The sequence below is a fragment of the Pristis pectinata genome, chromosome 6 (assembly GCF_009764475.1).
Source record: "Pristis pectinata isolate sPriPec2 chromosome 6, sPriPec2.1.pri, whole genome shotgun sequence".
Lineage (NCBI taxonomy): Eukaryota > Metazoa > Chordata > Chondrichthyes > Rhinopristiformes > Pristidae > Pristis > Pristis pectinata.
In genome coordinates, this window is record NC_067410.1 from 24,616,461 (window position 1) to 24,631,697 (window position 15,237).

At 38.3% G+C, this 15,237-nt stretch overlaps 1 protein-coding gene across 12 annotated transcripts in view; it reads right to left on the minus strand.

Annotated features, from left to right (window-relative positions):
* Positions 1 to 15,237, minus strand: part of LOC127571453 (ERC protein 2) — a 629,628-nt gene that overhangs the window by 288,708 nt on the left and 325,683 nt on the right. For all 12 annotated transcript variants that reach the window (XM_052017829.1, XM_052017828.1, XM_052017827.1 and 9 more), the window contains one exon: positions 3,521 to 3,656. In XM_052017829.1, coding sequence (XP_051873789.1) covers positions 3,521 to 3,656 — 136 coding nt within the window. The remainder of the gene's footprint in view (positions 1 to 3,520; positions 3,657 to 15,237) is intronic.

Consider the following 15,237-nt stretch of genomic DNA (forward strand, 5'->3'; position numbering starts at 1 on the left):
TATTTTTATAAATGATTTGGATACGAATGCACAAGGCTTCATCAGTAAGTTTGCTGAAGACACGAAATTAGGAGGTGTTGTTGGTAGTGAAGAAGGTTATCGTAGATAACAGGGGGATCTTGATCAGTCAGGAAGGTGGGCCGAGGAGTGGCAGATGGATTTCAATACAGATAATTGTGAGGTGATGCATTTTGACAAATCAAACCAGCATAGGACTTAGACTATGAATGGTAGGACACTAGGGAGTGTAATGGAACAGAGGAATCTTGGAGTACAAGTGCATAGTTCTTTGAAAGCGGTTTCACAGATTGACAGGGTCATGAAAAAGGCATTTGGCACGCTGGCCTTCATCAGTCAGGGCATTGATTATAGGAATTGATACTTTCTGTTGCAGTTGTATAAGTCGTTGGTGAGGCCACACTGGGAGTACTGTGTACAATTTTGGTCACTCTGTTACAGGAAAGATGTGGTTAAAGTGGATCGAGTGCAGAAAAGATTTACAAGGATATTGCTAGGACTAGAAGCCCTGAGTTAAAGGGAAAGGTTGGCCAGGCTAGGTCTTTATTTCCTGGAACACAGGAGAATGAGGGGTGACCTTATAGAGATGTTTAAAATTATGAGAGGCATAAATAAGGTGGATGTTAACAGTCTCTTCTCCAGGGTAGAGGAGTCCAAAACTAGGGGGCATAGATTTAGGGTGAGACAGGGAAGATTTAAAAGGGGCCTGAGGGGTAACTTTTTCTACACAGAGGGTGTTGAGTTTATGGAATAAGCTGCCAGAGGAAATGGTTGAGGCAGGTAGAATAGTATCATTTAAGAAGCACTTGTATAGGTACATAGAGGGGTGGGGCTTAGAGGGATATGGGCCGAATGCAGAAAGTTGGGACTAGGTGGGTGAGCACCATGGGCAGTATGGACTCATTTCGGCCGAAGGGCCTGTATCCGTGCTACATTGCTCTATGACTCTAACCTGCAACCACCACTATCCTCCATTGTCAGGTGCTTTCCACAACTGCTAGAGAATACAACATTAACATATTATGACAGGAGACCCATTTACTAGGTTAGTTAAGTCCAGAGGTGAAAGTAGACTACTATGGCATTCCGGTAAGAATGTACGTAATGAAATCAATACAGATTGATTAAATCAGCAATGTTAAAAATGCAACTATATCAATAGGAAACTTAAATTACTTTCACTCTGCCTCAGTCTTACAGCCTGGTAAACCACAGAAAAAATGTTGATCATTTCTTCCCAATTTTTAGACAGAAGATGCAAAAATATCTTAAAATCTAATTCTTGAAATCAAAATAACAATTTTCTTCACAACGTCAGGCATGCATTGAAAATTCAAGCTATATTTTTGATCAGAATCCTTCTATGAAATGGTTCTGAGTGAATTGTAAATGTTTAAATTTAGTTATACATGCATGTGAAACATATGTGTTCATCACTTTTCCCCAGTTTTGGGTCTTTAAAGTACATACGCTATTCAAGCATTTTTAGTATTCAAAAGTTCATTTTGATTTGTGTGTGTGTGTGTGTGTGTGTGTGTGTGTGTGTGTGTGTGTGCGCGCATGCACGCACGCGTCCATGAGCATGTGAGAGAATGGGCATGAGCACAAGTGTGTTTGAATGTTATTGTGAGTGACATGTGTGGGTAAGGTGCCTATGCATGTGAATGTGTGTACACATGTGCAAGTACATGTGCATTCATGTGAACACAAAAAGCTACATGGGGAAAATAACAGTAAAAATTGGGCAATTCATCCTTTAAAATCTCTGCCATTGAATAAGAAAATAGCTGATTTGCAACCTCTTACTACGTAATCATTCTTGCTTTATATCCTTCAGTATCTTAGGCAAATAAAAAAACCTAGCAATCTTAAATTTAAAATTAACAAATGATCTGGAGCTGTGTCTTCAGAATAAAATCTAAAGTCCCACCACCCTCTGCATGAAAAAGTGTTTCCTAATTTCACACCTAAAAAGTTTGCTTATTTTCAGGATATGTCTCTAATCATCAATTCCTTGACCAGCAAATATAGTTTCCCTTCCCTGTAATATCTTCAACTCTTCATTTAAATGGAATTATAATCATCTAAATTCCATGGACTAAACTTATGCAACATCTAGTTGTAGTTTATACCCTGGAGCCTGGATTTCATTCCACACTCCACTCCCAAGATTAAATACACACTTTGTAAAGCGTGAAGTCCAGAACTCCATAATAATACTCCAGGTGAATCATGAGTTTATATTGCTGTAGCATAACTTCTTTTGCATTTGAGCTCTCCAACAATAAAAGTGCAAAATTCAGCTTTTCTGTACATGCCCATTGCCATTTAACAAGGTAAATGGCTTTCCAGGTTTCTTTAGACATTCAATGCTTCTAGCTTTTCACCATGTAGAAATTATTCTTCTATATTTGTTTAGGTAAAAACTGAATAAGGTTATATTTGACAGCATTGTAATTCTTTTGTCAGAGTTTTGTCCATTCACTTAATCTATATTTACAATTTAATGCTTCCATCTACACTGCTTATAAAGTTATCAACCTCTATTATTGTAAAATATAGAAAAGCAGCTTTCTTCCCTCAGTTGTTTGCAAATACCTTGAATGGTTGTGGCCCCCAACAAAGATTCTTTCATCACCTCTTGCTTGTTATGGCTAATTTCTGTTTCCAGCTGGTCAACAGTTTGAGTCAAGCCAATAGTTTGCCTTCATTTCATAAGATTTGACCTCAGCTGAGTCTTTTATGAGGGAGTTAATCAAAGTTCATATAAAATTCCCTGACATTCCCCTATCAACTGTGTTAGATACATCCTCAAAGTTAGTCAGGCATGACCTTTCCTGAATGCATGCAAACTCTTTATGATCAGCTGACAATTTTCAAAGCCATTTTATCTTTAATTATTGACAACAGACAGTAAGATGAATGGTTTACAATTCCTTGGCTTCCACCCTCATCTTTCTTAATGACATAAGCTATTTTCCAATCCAAAACAAAACATTAGAAGATTATAATTAAGATCTTTACAATATTCCAACCTCTTTTCTTTAAAACCCCAGGATGGAAACTACCCAGTCCTGGAAATCCATCACACAAAGTGACATTAATTTCTTCATTACTATTACTTTGCTTTTGTTAATTTTGGTGAGTCCTCATCACTGATTCACTATTAATTTTCTTGGGATGTTTGGCATATTAACCTTATCTACCACTGTATATACATAGAAAGTAATTATTCAACATGCCTACCATTTCTTCTTTTTCATTTACACTATCACCATTGTTAACTTGTAAGGTCCCACTTTGTTCCTGACCTATAGTAGCAATTTGTGTCAACTCTGATGTTACTTGTAAGGTTGTTTTCCTATTCTCTTTTTAAAACTGTTACTACCCATTTTGTCACTTTGTTATCTCACTGTCATCAGGATTCGTGGTAACTTTTGCCTTTTTATATCACAGATGTCAAAACTACAGCCTTACAAAAGAGAGCTATCAATTGACCCACCTCCATGTGCTGTGAGTTATCAGTCAGGTTATCTTCTCGTTTTCGTGCTTCCTCCAATAATTGTGCATTCTTCTTTTTCTCCATCTGCTCCTTGTGCTTCAGATTGGCCACTTTTTTATTCTGATCCTTTACTTGTCTGCAAGTTTCAAAAGGGAATCAGTCAAGTAATACAAGTTCTTGATAACACACTAGCATTTTATTTTTAATCTTTCCCAAGCAATACCCAAATTTTTGCTTGAACTTTTCCAGTTGCTTTAACTACTTTGTGAGAGTGATGCACTCAGCATCAAATCTGGCAAGTAAGGTACTTGGACATAACTGAATTTCAGGCAAATTGACATATTCTTGATCAAACAGTGATGCATTGTAATTTTTAAGCTAAATATTAATTAATAAATCTCTTGCAGAAATTCTCACAAAATTGCAGAAACTCTCTTTTAAGAACAAACAGTTCATTTACAATACTTAATTTTAAAAAAATGAAGATGATTAGCTTTGCAGAGGAATGGTGATAGCTGAAGAACTGTTTTTATTTAAGGTTGATTAGCTGTGACATTTCACACGAAGAGTTCACATGACTTAAATTCATTAGTCAAAGTCCTCTAATGTTGTTAATGAAGGAATATATTCATTTACCTACATGAGTAGACAACATTTATATTTTCCTCCACATAACATTCTTTTTAAATAAAGTGATGGTTTAACTAACAAGGTGTCACAGGCATTTACTTATGAAATTTAAATAATGATAGCAATAAGTGAGTAAGTACTTATGGAATGGAAAGAAGCATTGTCAGCCAAATACACTAGACTGCAAATTACATTTTCAGACTTGCAGCTTCCATTTATGTATTTATGTTGCCCAACCAAGAACAAAAAGATCTGAGGTTTTTTTTGAAGTTATCGTTTCAGTAGTAATCAAAGATAAATTCTTTGCCATTTTTACTTGGTTTGGATCAATTCAAGTAAAATATTCCTTGGGATAGATCCTTGTAAAGATTTATTCAGCAAATACAAATCTAAAATATGAGGCCTTGATGATCACTACATTACAAAAACCACCATATTTTAAGCAGATTTAGAGAACTGATTGTTAATAAACAAAGTTGTGCTATCTATGGTGCATCAGACTGAAGAAATGCTGTACTTAGCTATTTAAGTTTAAGTGCTCATAATCAAACTGAAGAATCTACAAACATTTAAGGAAAGCTCTTTGTAAGCGAGGGAAGTCATCAAACGTTTAAACTATACATTACACTTGAAGTCCCTTACCATCCTGAACCTACAAACTATTTGACGTTATGACTGTTAAAGGAAACTTTAGGAATTTCTTTTAAATCTAAACGAGCAATAAATAGGACATAATATAAAGGTTTGAAACCTGAACCATGCACATGACTCATTTATTTATGTACTTAATTGCTGACATAAATAAAACATGGAATCTTTTTACAAAACGGTACAGAAATAAAATCACAAAGTATTGCTTAATACATTGCACGGTCTGCAAAATTTCACATTAAATAAGTTAGTGCATGAAACTTTTTCAAAAGGAAGTGTTTTCTCATGAGTTTTTGGTCTATTTAAATGATAGCATCTAAATAAGGCACAAAAATTATTCCAGTTTTAGATAGAAAACTTCAAAAAGAGTGCTTGTTGTTTTAAGTCAGCTTACTATCTTGCCATCATTGGTGTGTGGTTGACCTGAGGAGAAAGGTTTTCCTTTCACCATGCACTTCAAGACTGTGAAGTATTTCCTGTACATAGAGCAAAAAGCAAGGAAATGTTTTTTTCTACAAAATTAAGTCCACAGCAAAAGCCATCAACTGAGTCCCCAATGGTTCATTAACCCAGAATTAGATTTCAGCTCAAGTTTCAATATATACTATTGTGGTTTCATCATTATCTTTACCAGTTAAGTCTTAAAAATGTAATGCATAAACTTGTAGACTTCAACGTTTATTCAAGACACATAACACCAGTAACACTAACTTTAAGGACTAAATGGTTCAAATTGTGTATTATTTCTTACACTGTTTGTCCCAATCTGATTTATAAATTAGAATTCCATTGTTTGCAAAAGGACAAACCGGACAAGCTTCAAAATCCTCTTAAACAAGCATTTCTTAAATATATAGTCATTATCCTACATGTGCAGGCTATCAATGTTACTGGAACTTTTAAGGATTTTGTTTACTCATCTCTATAAGAAATTCATAGCTCAATTTCCAAAACAGTTCAACAAAGCTTCATCATCATTAATGACATAATTATGAAATGAACGATTACCCAAGGTGGAAATGGGCAGCCCTGAATCATGGCTACAAGTGCTGATTTCCACTTTACTGGTATGCTGAGTGGTCTGACATAGAATGCATTCATTCACTTAATTGTTAACCCAAAAGGAGTGCACATATTCATCATAACTCCAGCAAGTGTCAAGTGCTGACAATGAGCTTCCTGCTGTAAGTATTGTTTCTAAAATCCATCAGATGCATTTCTATTAAGAGAATCCATTATAAATAATGAATACAAATGTGAATACTTAGATGACCATAATGCTGATGCTTGAATGTGTGGAATTATGCAGACTGCATCCCAGCTGCTCAGATGTAGACATCAGCCAATAAAAACAGAAAATGTGGGATGCACTCAGCAGGTCAGTTAACATCTGTGGAAAGAGAGACCAAGCACAGACTCAGCAACCATGTTGCAGAACACCTAGGCTCTGTCCGCAATGGCCATCCCAAGCTCCCAGTTGCAGACCATTTCAACTCCCCTTTCCATTCCCACACTGACCTGTCCATCCTTGGCCTTTTCCACTGCCAGGATGAAGCCCAAACCAAACTGGAGAAGCAACACCTTATAGTCCACCTGGGTAGTCTACAACCCAATGGCACAAATGTTGAGTTTTCCGATTTTAGGTATCTCTCCCATTTTCCTTTTCCTTCCCTCTTCCCCCCCTCCTTCTGATACTCCAGTCCTCCCATTTTTGTCCCCTTTCCCACACTCTCCCTAGCCCCCCTTCACCCATCTTCATCCTCCTGGCTCCATTCACCCACTTCACACACAGGTTCCCCCTGCCCCACCTGCCATCAGGTTTCCACTGTCATTCACCTCTCCCCTATTGGTTCCCATTCTCACTTCCTTTACTTATCTGAATCCAGCTCCAGTAGCACTTTGTGTTCCTACTTATCTCCCTCTAGCAGCTGTCTCCCATCTTCACACTCCCCTCCCCCCACCTTGCTCCATCTGTTTTTTTCCTCGTCTCTCTTTGTCTGCCTCCATCTATCATCCACCTGCCACTGTCTTCCAACTCCACCCCGCTCACCCCTCCTACCTGGCACTACCTGCCTATCATCTTACACCCCTCCTCAGTCCACCATTCACCTCAGAATCCTTTATCACCACTCCCCTTCTCCTCCTTATACTGGCCATCTCACCTCTCCGCTCTCAGTCCTGATGCAGGGTTTGGACCCAAAACGTTGACAATTTGTTTTCACCCACAAATGCTGCATGACCTGTTGTGTTCTTTGGGCAGATTCAGATTCCAGTATCTGTAGATCTTCTGCTCATGATATGAATTGAAATCCAATTTCAGAAGCGGAGTATAACACATAGCTGCTATGTGCCTGAGGACTGTTGATGTTCTTGATCTTCCCCCCCACCCCACCCCCCCAACAATCTCCATTCTACAGGCATATGGCACAGAATGCCTTTGGTATTCTTTCCATCATTTTCTGATTTTATTAGTCGTGAATAATTAAACAGCTGATGGAAGGAAAAGGGCCCAAGAACTTTTGGTTTCTCGATGATGGCGAAGCCCAGCATTTGAGTGCCAAGGAAAAAGCTAAAATATTTGTAACCATGTTTAGGCAGATGTGCCAAATGGATGATCCATCTTCCTCCAAAAATCCCCACCATCACAGAAGCCAGCTTTCAGCCAATTTGATTCACTCCAAATGATATCAAGGAATGGTTGAGAGCCCTGAATACAGTAAAGACTATGAGAGTAGACAATATCCCAGCTGTAGTACTGCAGACCTGCTCTCCAGAACAAGTTTCACCCCTTGCATTGCTGTTTCAGAATAGTTATAATGCTGGTATCTAATTGACAATGTGGAAGATTGACCAGGTACGTCCTGCTCACAAAGAGCAGGACAAATCCAACCTGGCTAATTTCTGCGTAACCAATTTACACTCAATCAGCAAAGCAATAGAAGCAGTGGTCAGTGATGCTGTCAAATGACACCAGTTACCTAGCCTTGTTTGAGTTTCACCAGGGCTACTTGGCTCCAGTCCCCATCAAGCCTTGGTTTAAATGTGGACTGGAGTTGAGATGAGACTGTATCCTTGACACCAATGTGACACTGGACCAAGTGTGGCATCAAGGCCCCCTGGTAAAGCCAGGGTAAGTGAGCAAAGGGAAAATACTCCAGTGGCTGGAGTTATACTTTGCATAAGGGAAGATAGTTTTAGTTATCAGAAGTCAATCATACCAATCCCAATGCATCATTGCATGAGTTCCTCAAGGCAATGTCTTTGGCCCATCTTCAGCTGCTTCATCAAGGACCAACCTTCCTTCATAAGTGGGGATTTCACTGGTGACTACACATGTTCAATTCTATTTTCAACTCCTCAGCAAATGAAGCTTCCATTGATGAATCCCCCACTATCAATATCCTGGAGTGGGGGGGATGGATGCAGCAACATTCATCAGCAATTCAGCTGTACCAGCCACAAATATAGAGTGAATACAAGAGCAGGTCAGAGGCTGGATATCCTGCAGCAAGTGATCACATCCCTACACCCCAAATCCTTTCCACCATCAAAAGGTAAGTCAGGAGCGCAATGGAATACCCTCCATTTGCCTGGATCAGTGTAGTTCCAACAACTCTCAAGAAGATTAACACCATCCATGACAAAGCAGCCCACCTGATTGGTATCCCATCAACTACCTTAAACATCTTTCCCTCCACCATCAGTGCACAGTGGCCACATTGAGTATTTTCTACATAATGCAATGTGATTATTCAACCAGGCACTGTCCAAACTTGCAATCTCCAGCACCAAGGAGGACAAGGGCAGCAGGTTCAAATTATACACCTTCTTGACTTGGTAATGTATCCCCAGCCTTTCAACATTGTTGGTCTAAATCCTGAAACTCCCTCCCCAACAGCATTGTGAGAGTACCTCCACCAGAAGGACTGCAGCAGCTCACTACCAACTTCTCAAGTGCAATTAGGAATGGATAATAAATGCTTGGCATTGTCAGTAATTCCCAGATCACAAAAATAAATTTAAAAAGTAACATGTAACGCCTACATTAACATCAACCACTTTTTCCTCGATTAATCATCAACTGACAAGAACAAGACAAGTCCACAGGCAAAAGCTATCTAAAGGGATAAAGACATGCATAATTTTTCAGTCTAACAAGATAGCTTTTCTGAAATTGATGCTTAGTGTAACAAAGATGATCACAAATAATTATTAACCAGTATTTTCAACAAACATTAGGTAACAATGGAAAATAAGCTTGAAAAATCCCTCATCTTCATTTCAATGTTAAACAACATGGAACAATATTTGGAATCAATTGGCAATTAAAAGCATGCTCACTGTTTCCAAGCATGGGTTTGCTCAATGTGAATAGTCTGTCATTACAGTCCAAAAAACGTTGTCATCTGAGCAAGCCAGAATAAGCCCTGCCCATGAAATAGCTGAAAAAATTCAATGACAGGTGGCAAAGCCACATATCCAAACTTTGTCAACTGTTAAAGCTGTCAAACATCTGAAAAGCTTTGAATGTCTCTCATTCAAAAATATTTAAAAAATATGAAATTTACAAAAAATGATTTGTTAAAATCATTTGGAGATGTCTTAGGGAATTAAAACAGTAAAATAAATCTAAATAATTAAAAAAACATGAAAATTACATTGTACTTGCCCATCTCCCTCTCAGCTGTTCCGCTCCATTGAAACGACCATGCTCACTGTACCTACATCTGTTCTAATTCAGTCCATGCAGAATCTACCTTTAGACCACAGCCAGCAAGGCTGGGACTTCCATATTCATGCTGAAGTCTCATACTTTCTGACTACTTAAAAGAGGTAAATGTGAATAGCCAGCATTACCCAGGAAACTCTTGCCAATAAACCTGCCGACAATGAACTGCGACTTTATTTTTTGTTAATGTGATTGAATTTTTTGTAAGATGCACTTAATGTTTTAAATGATTAATGATTTTAAAGTGTTTACTATTACTCTTATATTCTCCCATTTCATGTCTCACTGGATCATATGCCTCCTTCAAGCCAAGGTGGAAGAGGAAATATAAACTGTTTTACCAATGCAGTTCTTGTCCCACATAGAACTGTAAATGCTCGTCGCTTCTCTGCTTTGTCCTATGAGCAGTGAACTGAGCTCAAGAGCTGACTGGTGGGAAGAAAACCTCAACTGCATAAACATTTAAGTAATTTGTTTATCATATTGAAATAAAATAAGATCGGAAAAGGAGGACAGGGCATTTTTCTGTTCATCACATTTTTCTGTTCTTTCCATTTTTCTGTAAATACAGGTTTTCTGTACATAAACACTTCGCAGTAATTTCGTACCAATGAATTAATTCAGATATTTTAACATTAAACCAAAATAAATGTTAATTTGAGAATAGCTGCTTGAATCCTGACTTTACACAGCTAACTTGCAATCATATTTTGCTGTTTTTTTTAAGATAAATTGTTATTATTTCAAGAGTGAAGGAAGAATTACCCTTGTTCAGACTGATTTCTGACCCACAACAGTTATCAGGACTCACTGACACAAGTAAATATATTTCAAATCCCTGGGGTACAATTATAATACCGTTGAAGAGTGTGCAGGATGATGTTGCATAGCACTGACACTGGGGCACTTTTGTTTCCTCTCCTCCAAAGAACAACTTATCTTGAAACACTAGTACATTCAGTTGCTGACAAACAGAGAGCAACTTGCTGTTCAATCATTTTGTGTGCCTTTTCCTAGATATCTATGAAAAACAACACTCCAGAGAGAAGGCTGACAGCAGTCTGAAACAACACATAACAAGCTTACAATAAATTAAGAGAAGGACTTATAGAAGTAAACATGCAATCATCAATTTTAATAACCAGAAAAAGTAGCGAAGCAATTCCAAATAAAATTCAGAACTACAAGTCAGAAAATGTTATGTATCTACAATGCATAAATGCATTCCATTCTGGTCACAAAGCCTGGATTGAAAAGCAGGGCCAAAGTTCATGAACTGAAATGTGAAAAGATAATATCAAGTCACAAATATATTAACAACTGCCTTGCTCAAAAAGTGCCAAACAGTTACAGCAATCTTCAACATGTCGTGAAAAGAAAAATGTAATTGCTGTTCAAATATACCTGGGTGCAAAAATGCACTCATTTTCACATTGACACTTTGACAAGAATTCCCAGCACTTCCGTCTCTGATCCTGTGCCAGGTTAACCTATGCAGGTTACACAATTGCATTGATTTCAATGGGGATTGTAGTCTTGCTTATAATAAGGCAGTGCTAAACAATGTTTCAGTTGCTTCGGGCTTTCTTTTAACCAATTTTTAAAACGTTTTATTTACTTCATTTTTTTAAATATTTCATATTATGCTCATTTTTCTTTGTTTTCGTCAGCGCAGTGCCACAGCTAGTAGGGCCGCTGCCTCACATCTTCAGCAACCCAGGCTCAATCCTGACATCCAATGGAGTTTGCACATTTTCCATGATTGCATAGGTTTCCCTCAGAAGCTCTGGTTTCCTCTTGCATCCCAAAGGCATACGGGTCAGTAGATTAATTGTTCACTGTAAATTGCAGTGCTTAGGTGAGTGGCAGATATGGTGGGGGGGGGGGGGGGGGGGGGAGGAATAGATGAAAATGTGGGGAGAATAAAATGGGTTAGGGTAGGATTGGTCTAAAAATGGGTGCTTGATGGTCAGTGGGATGAAAGGCCTGTCTCCTGTGCTACCTCTCTACAGCTACAGCTGACAAAGCTGCCAATGGGGCTTTGCTGGTCAGCAGAACTTTCAGGGGCATTTCAGAATCATGGTAAGCCTCAGTGTGCCAATGGAGATCAGGCCACGCTCTTGGGAGTCCAGGAAACATTAGGCCAGCAAAACATGCTCTCCACGGCTGGAGCAGGAGATATAGGCTTGGAGTGGCCACAGACCGTGTGACTGCACCAGAAAGATTGGGCTGATTCTTGTTGACCCATTTCTCAATGGCATATATTCCACAATTCAGAAAGACAGGTTGTTGTTTATTTTTCTAAACAAAATAGGCAGTAATGAAAAATAACTCTCATAAAATCAGAAAAGTTAACAAGCCTTCTTGTCTCTTAAGAAGTTCCTCAGGATTGAGGATGATCATATTACATTCCAGTTATGTGGATTTCAAGATAACCGATAAGGCTAATGTGGGGCCTACTGATTTTGTCACAGGTAGGAGATAGGGGGTGCTCGGTAGGGCTGGTGGGTGGGTAGTTTGGAAGTCGGTGTGGTGCTTCTGCCTTTTGTGATGGGGTTTGGGCTTCTGCACGTTCCTGACGCATGGACCAGAGGTTCTCAGTGCCATTCCAATTGCTCCTCCTCCACTCATGGGCTAGGGATTCCCACGAGATAGAGGAAATGTTGCATTTTATCTCATATGAATCAAGAAAATGAGTCACAATGAGTTAGATCTCTGTCTCTGAACATGTGCATATGAGCATACAGAAGCTCAACTACTGAGGATGGGATAACCTTGGTTCTGGTGTGAAAGCAACAAAAATTGAACAGTTTCTCTTTCATCCTGCACAGTAGTTTAACTCCAGTGGGAAGATTGTTGGACTGCAGTGAGAATGAAAAAAAATGTTTGGACAATGATGCTATGCTTTCCTGTGGAAAATTGCAAGGGGACTGCTTTGCAGTTACCGCAATCAGAGTTGTCTTTTTTCTTGAAGATGGTCATTATTATGGTATCTCTGAGATCTGCTGGATTTGTGACTCATGTGCCTCACTGCCAAGTTTTAGAACTTCAGCAGGGTCACCATCTGTTCCCAGTGTTTGTTTGCTTTTTCAATTAGCATGTCGCCTTTGTGACTTTGGTCAGTTATGGGTAGTGAAATGACTGAACCAAATTGAGATGGAGTCAAGGGTAGTTATGTCAAGGACAACTTTGCAGTTGAGGAGATATTCAAATTTGTTGCAAGAAAACCAATGTTAAAGCTCTCCAGCGTGCAACAATGATAGCTCTTTATAGACAGCGCCTCACTGAAAACCTCAACTCCCAGCCAACATGATGTGCAGTGTATCTGGACTTCCCTGAAGTCAATCATATTCAGCAACTTGAAGACTCTTGGTCTCACTACCGGAAAGAACCAGGTTGAGTGGATGAAAATGACCAGATCTACCAGGGAGTTAGTTACTTGCAAGTACAAGGTGTCATTGGATTGAAAACTCCACGAAAATTGCCTTCTCAGCATCGAGTCATGGCATGAATTTCATAGCCGATCATGTTTTTAATTTATGGCTCTTTGAGGCAGATTTATTGCAATAATCTTCCAGTCTCTGCTAAATACAAGGAAGTGCCAGAGGACTGGAAAATGACAAACATGATTGCCTTGTTCAAAAAGGGGTGTAAGGACATGCAAGATAATTACCAGTTTGATCTCTGTTGTGGGGAAGCTTTTTGCAGGGGGGGGGGGGAAAAGGAATAGGTACTTGGAAAGGTCTGAATTGAAAAAGGAGATTCAGCATAGATTGGCTAAAGGAAAATCACATTTGACTAATCTGACTGAATTTTTTGATAATAATGCTTGATGAAGGGAATATAGTGATATTGTTTAAATAGATTTTCAGAAGGCATTGGATAATATCCCAAACAAAAGCCTAATTGATACAAAACTTGGAAGTGTGGTAAGTAATAAGGAGAACAGCTTATGTGATAATTATTACTCTCCATTAGGGAAAATGAAAACAACAACAAAACACTTGGTAATAGACTAAAGGCCTTCTCATTACCTTGAATTTTGGAACTCAAAGGCAAATAATTTAAAGAAACACTTCAAATTAATAGAATACGATCTACCAAGCTGCAAGTCTCTATTCTAAACACCCCTCACACTCCTCCTTGCCCCACCAACAATTATTTTATTACCCATGTTACATTTACAACACATTTCCTCACCAAGCAAACTGATTGGATATCTTTTGACATGCTTCTGCAAATTCTGCTGTTAAACAAAGTGCAAATACTTAAGGAGTCTGACTAGTTACTTTCCATTTATGCCACAACTCCATGCTCACAAGACAATTTCATTACATCTGTTATATAAGTATAAAGAAATACTGATTTTTTTAAATAAGCCAATTAAGCCCAAAGGAAAAAAAATATTCAAATAATTCTAAATGGTGGAAAAGTAAAAGAGAGATATGTAGGAGAGCCACTTTTGGTTTAGTGAAGGATCCTTAAGTGCCCAGTCATGACTCATTGCAGAGAATGATCACTCCAGAATTTTTTTTTGACATAAAATTCTTAGGCTCCCCAGACTGGGATCATTGACAAAGACAAGAAATGGGGAATGCTTAAATGTGGCAGCGTACTGTGTTTAATGTTGACACTGGCAAGGAATTAAATCCTACAGCATTGGAAAAGTACAATGCCAAAAGGAAACTGAAGATTGGGTCCGTTTGTTATTAGATATGGCCAAGTTAGAACACATTGCTTTTACATCAAGAGGCCTTTTTCTCCTCAAAACTCAGAAAACACTGAATGTTTTATGTGTTCATTAAAGAAAGGTCCTAAGGAAGATATGGTACCTAACTATACCAATGGTACAAAGAGAACTGGACAAAATATTTGCTTGGTGAAGACTAAAAACCATTATTTACAAAACTATAACTAATACTGCTTTCAATCTGTGAAAAATCTGATTATTTCTTAAAGGAAAAATGCATAAAATTCTGTTGGATTTGACACCATATAGTACTTGCATCAATACATTGTATAAGGAGCCATTAAAAATCCAAATGCAAAATATACCAATACAGTATTGTGATATATTATACTAATTCAATATCGAGTCCAGAATTCTATACAACTTCAGGGAACTTTATCTATCTACATCAATTATCCATCTTTTATATTTGCTCATTTTTGTGTTTTCGTTTTTTCATCTGGAAGTGGAGGACATGACCAGTCTGACCTGCCAGCATGTCTTCCTGCACTGCATTTCACAGTTCCTACATCCTTTTATGTTCATGTTCTCACTCTTTAACTGTTCCCATTAACTCATTGACAGATAACCATGGTCAACCTGGTTTTATCCTATCAGAGACAACTTTCCCCGCCCCCGCAACCCCCCACCCCCCCCAAAGGTATTTCCAGCATTTTCTACTTTTGCTTTTGTATAGTGACTGGTGGCTAGCTCAAGCACATCAGCAATAACTAGAAAACAGGTTTCTTAGCTGACAGAGGGAGGTGTAAACTGTTTAAAAGTAATCAGAAAACAGGCTTCTTAGATGAAAGAGAAGTGCAAAATTAAATATGCTTCAGTTTTCCTGAAAGTTGCTCAAAATTTGGATTAACATAACAATAGATGGATAACAAGGTACAAGCTTAATTACTCCAACAGCATCAAAATAAATTCAACTTTAAACCCTACATTTAAATTAGTCATTATGAATAGCTTTCT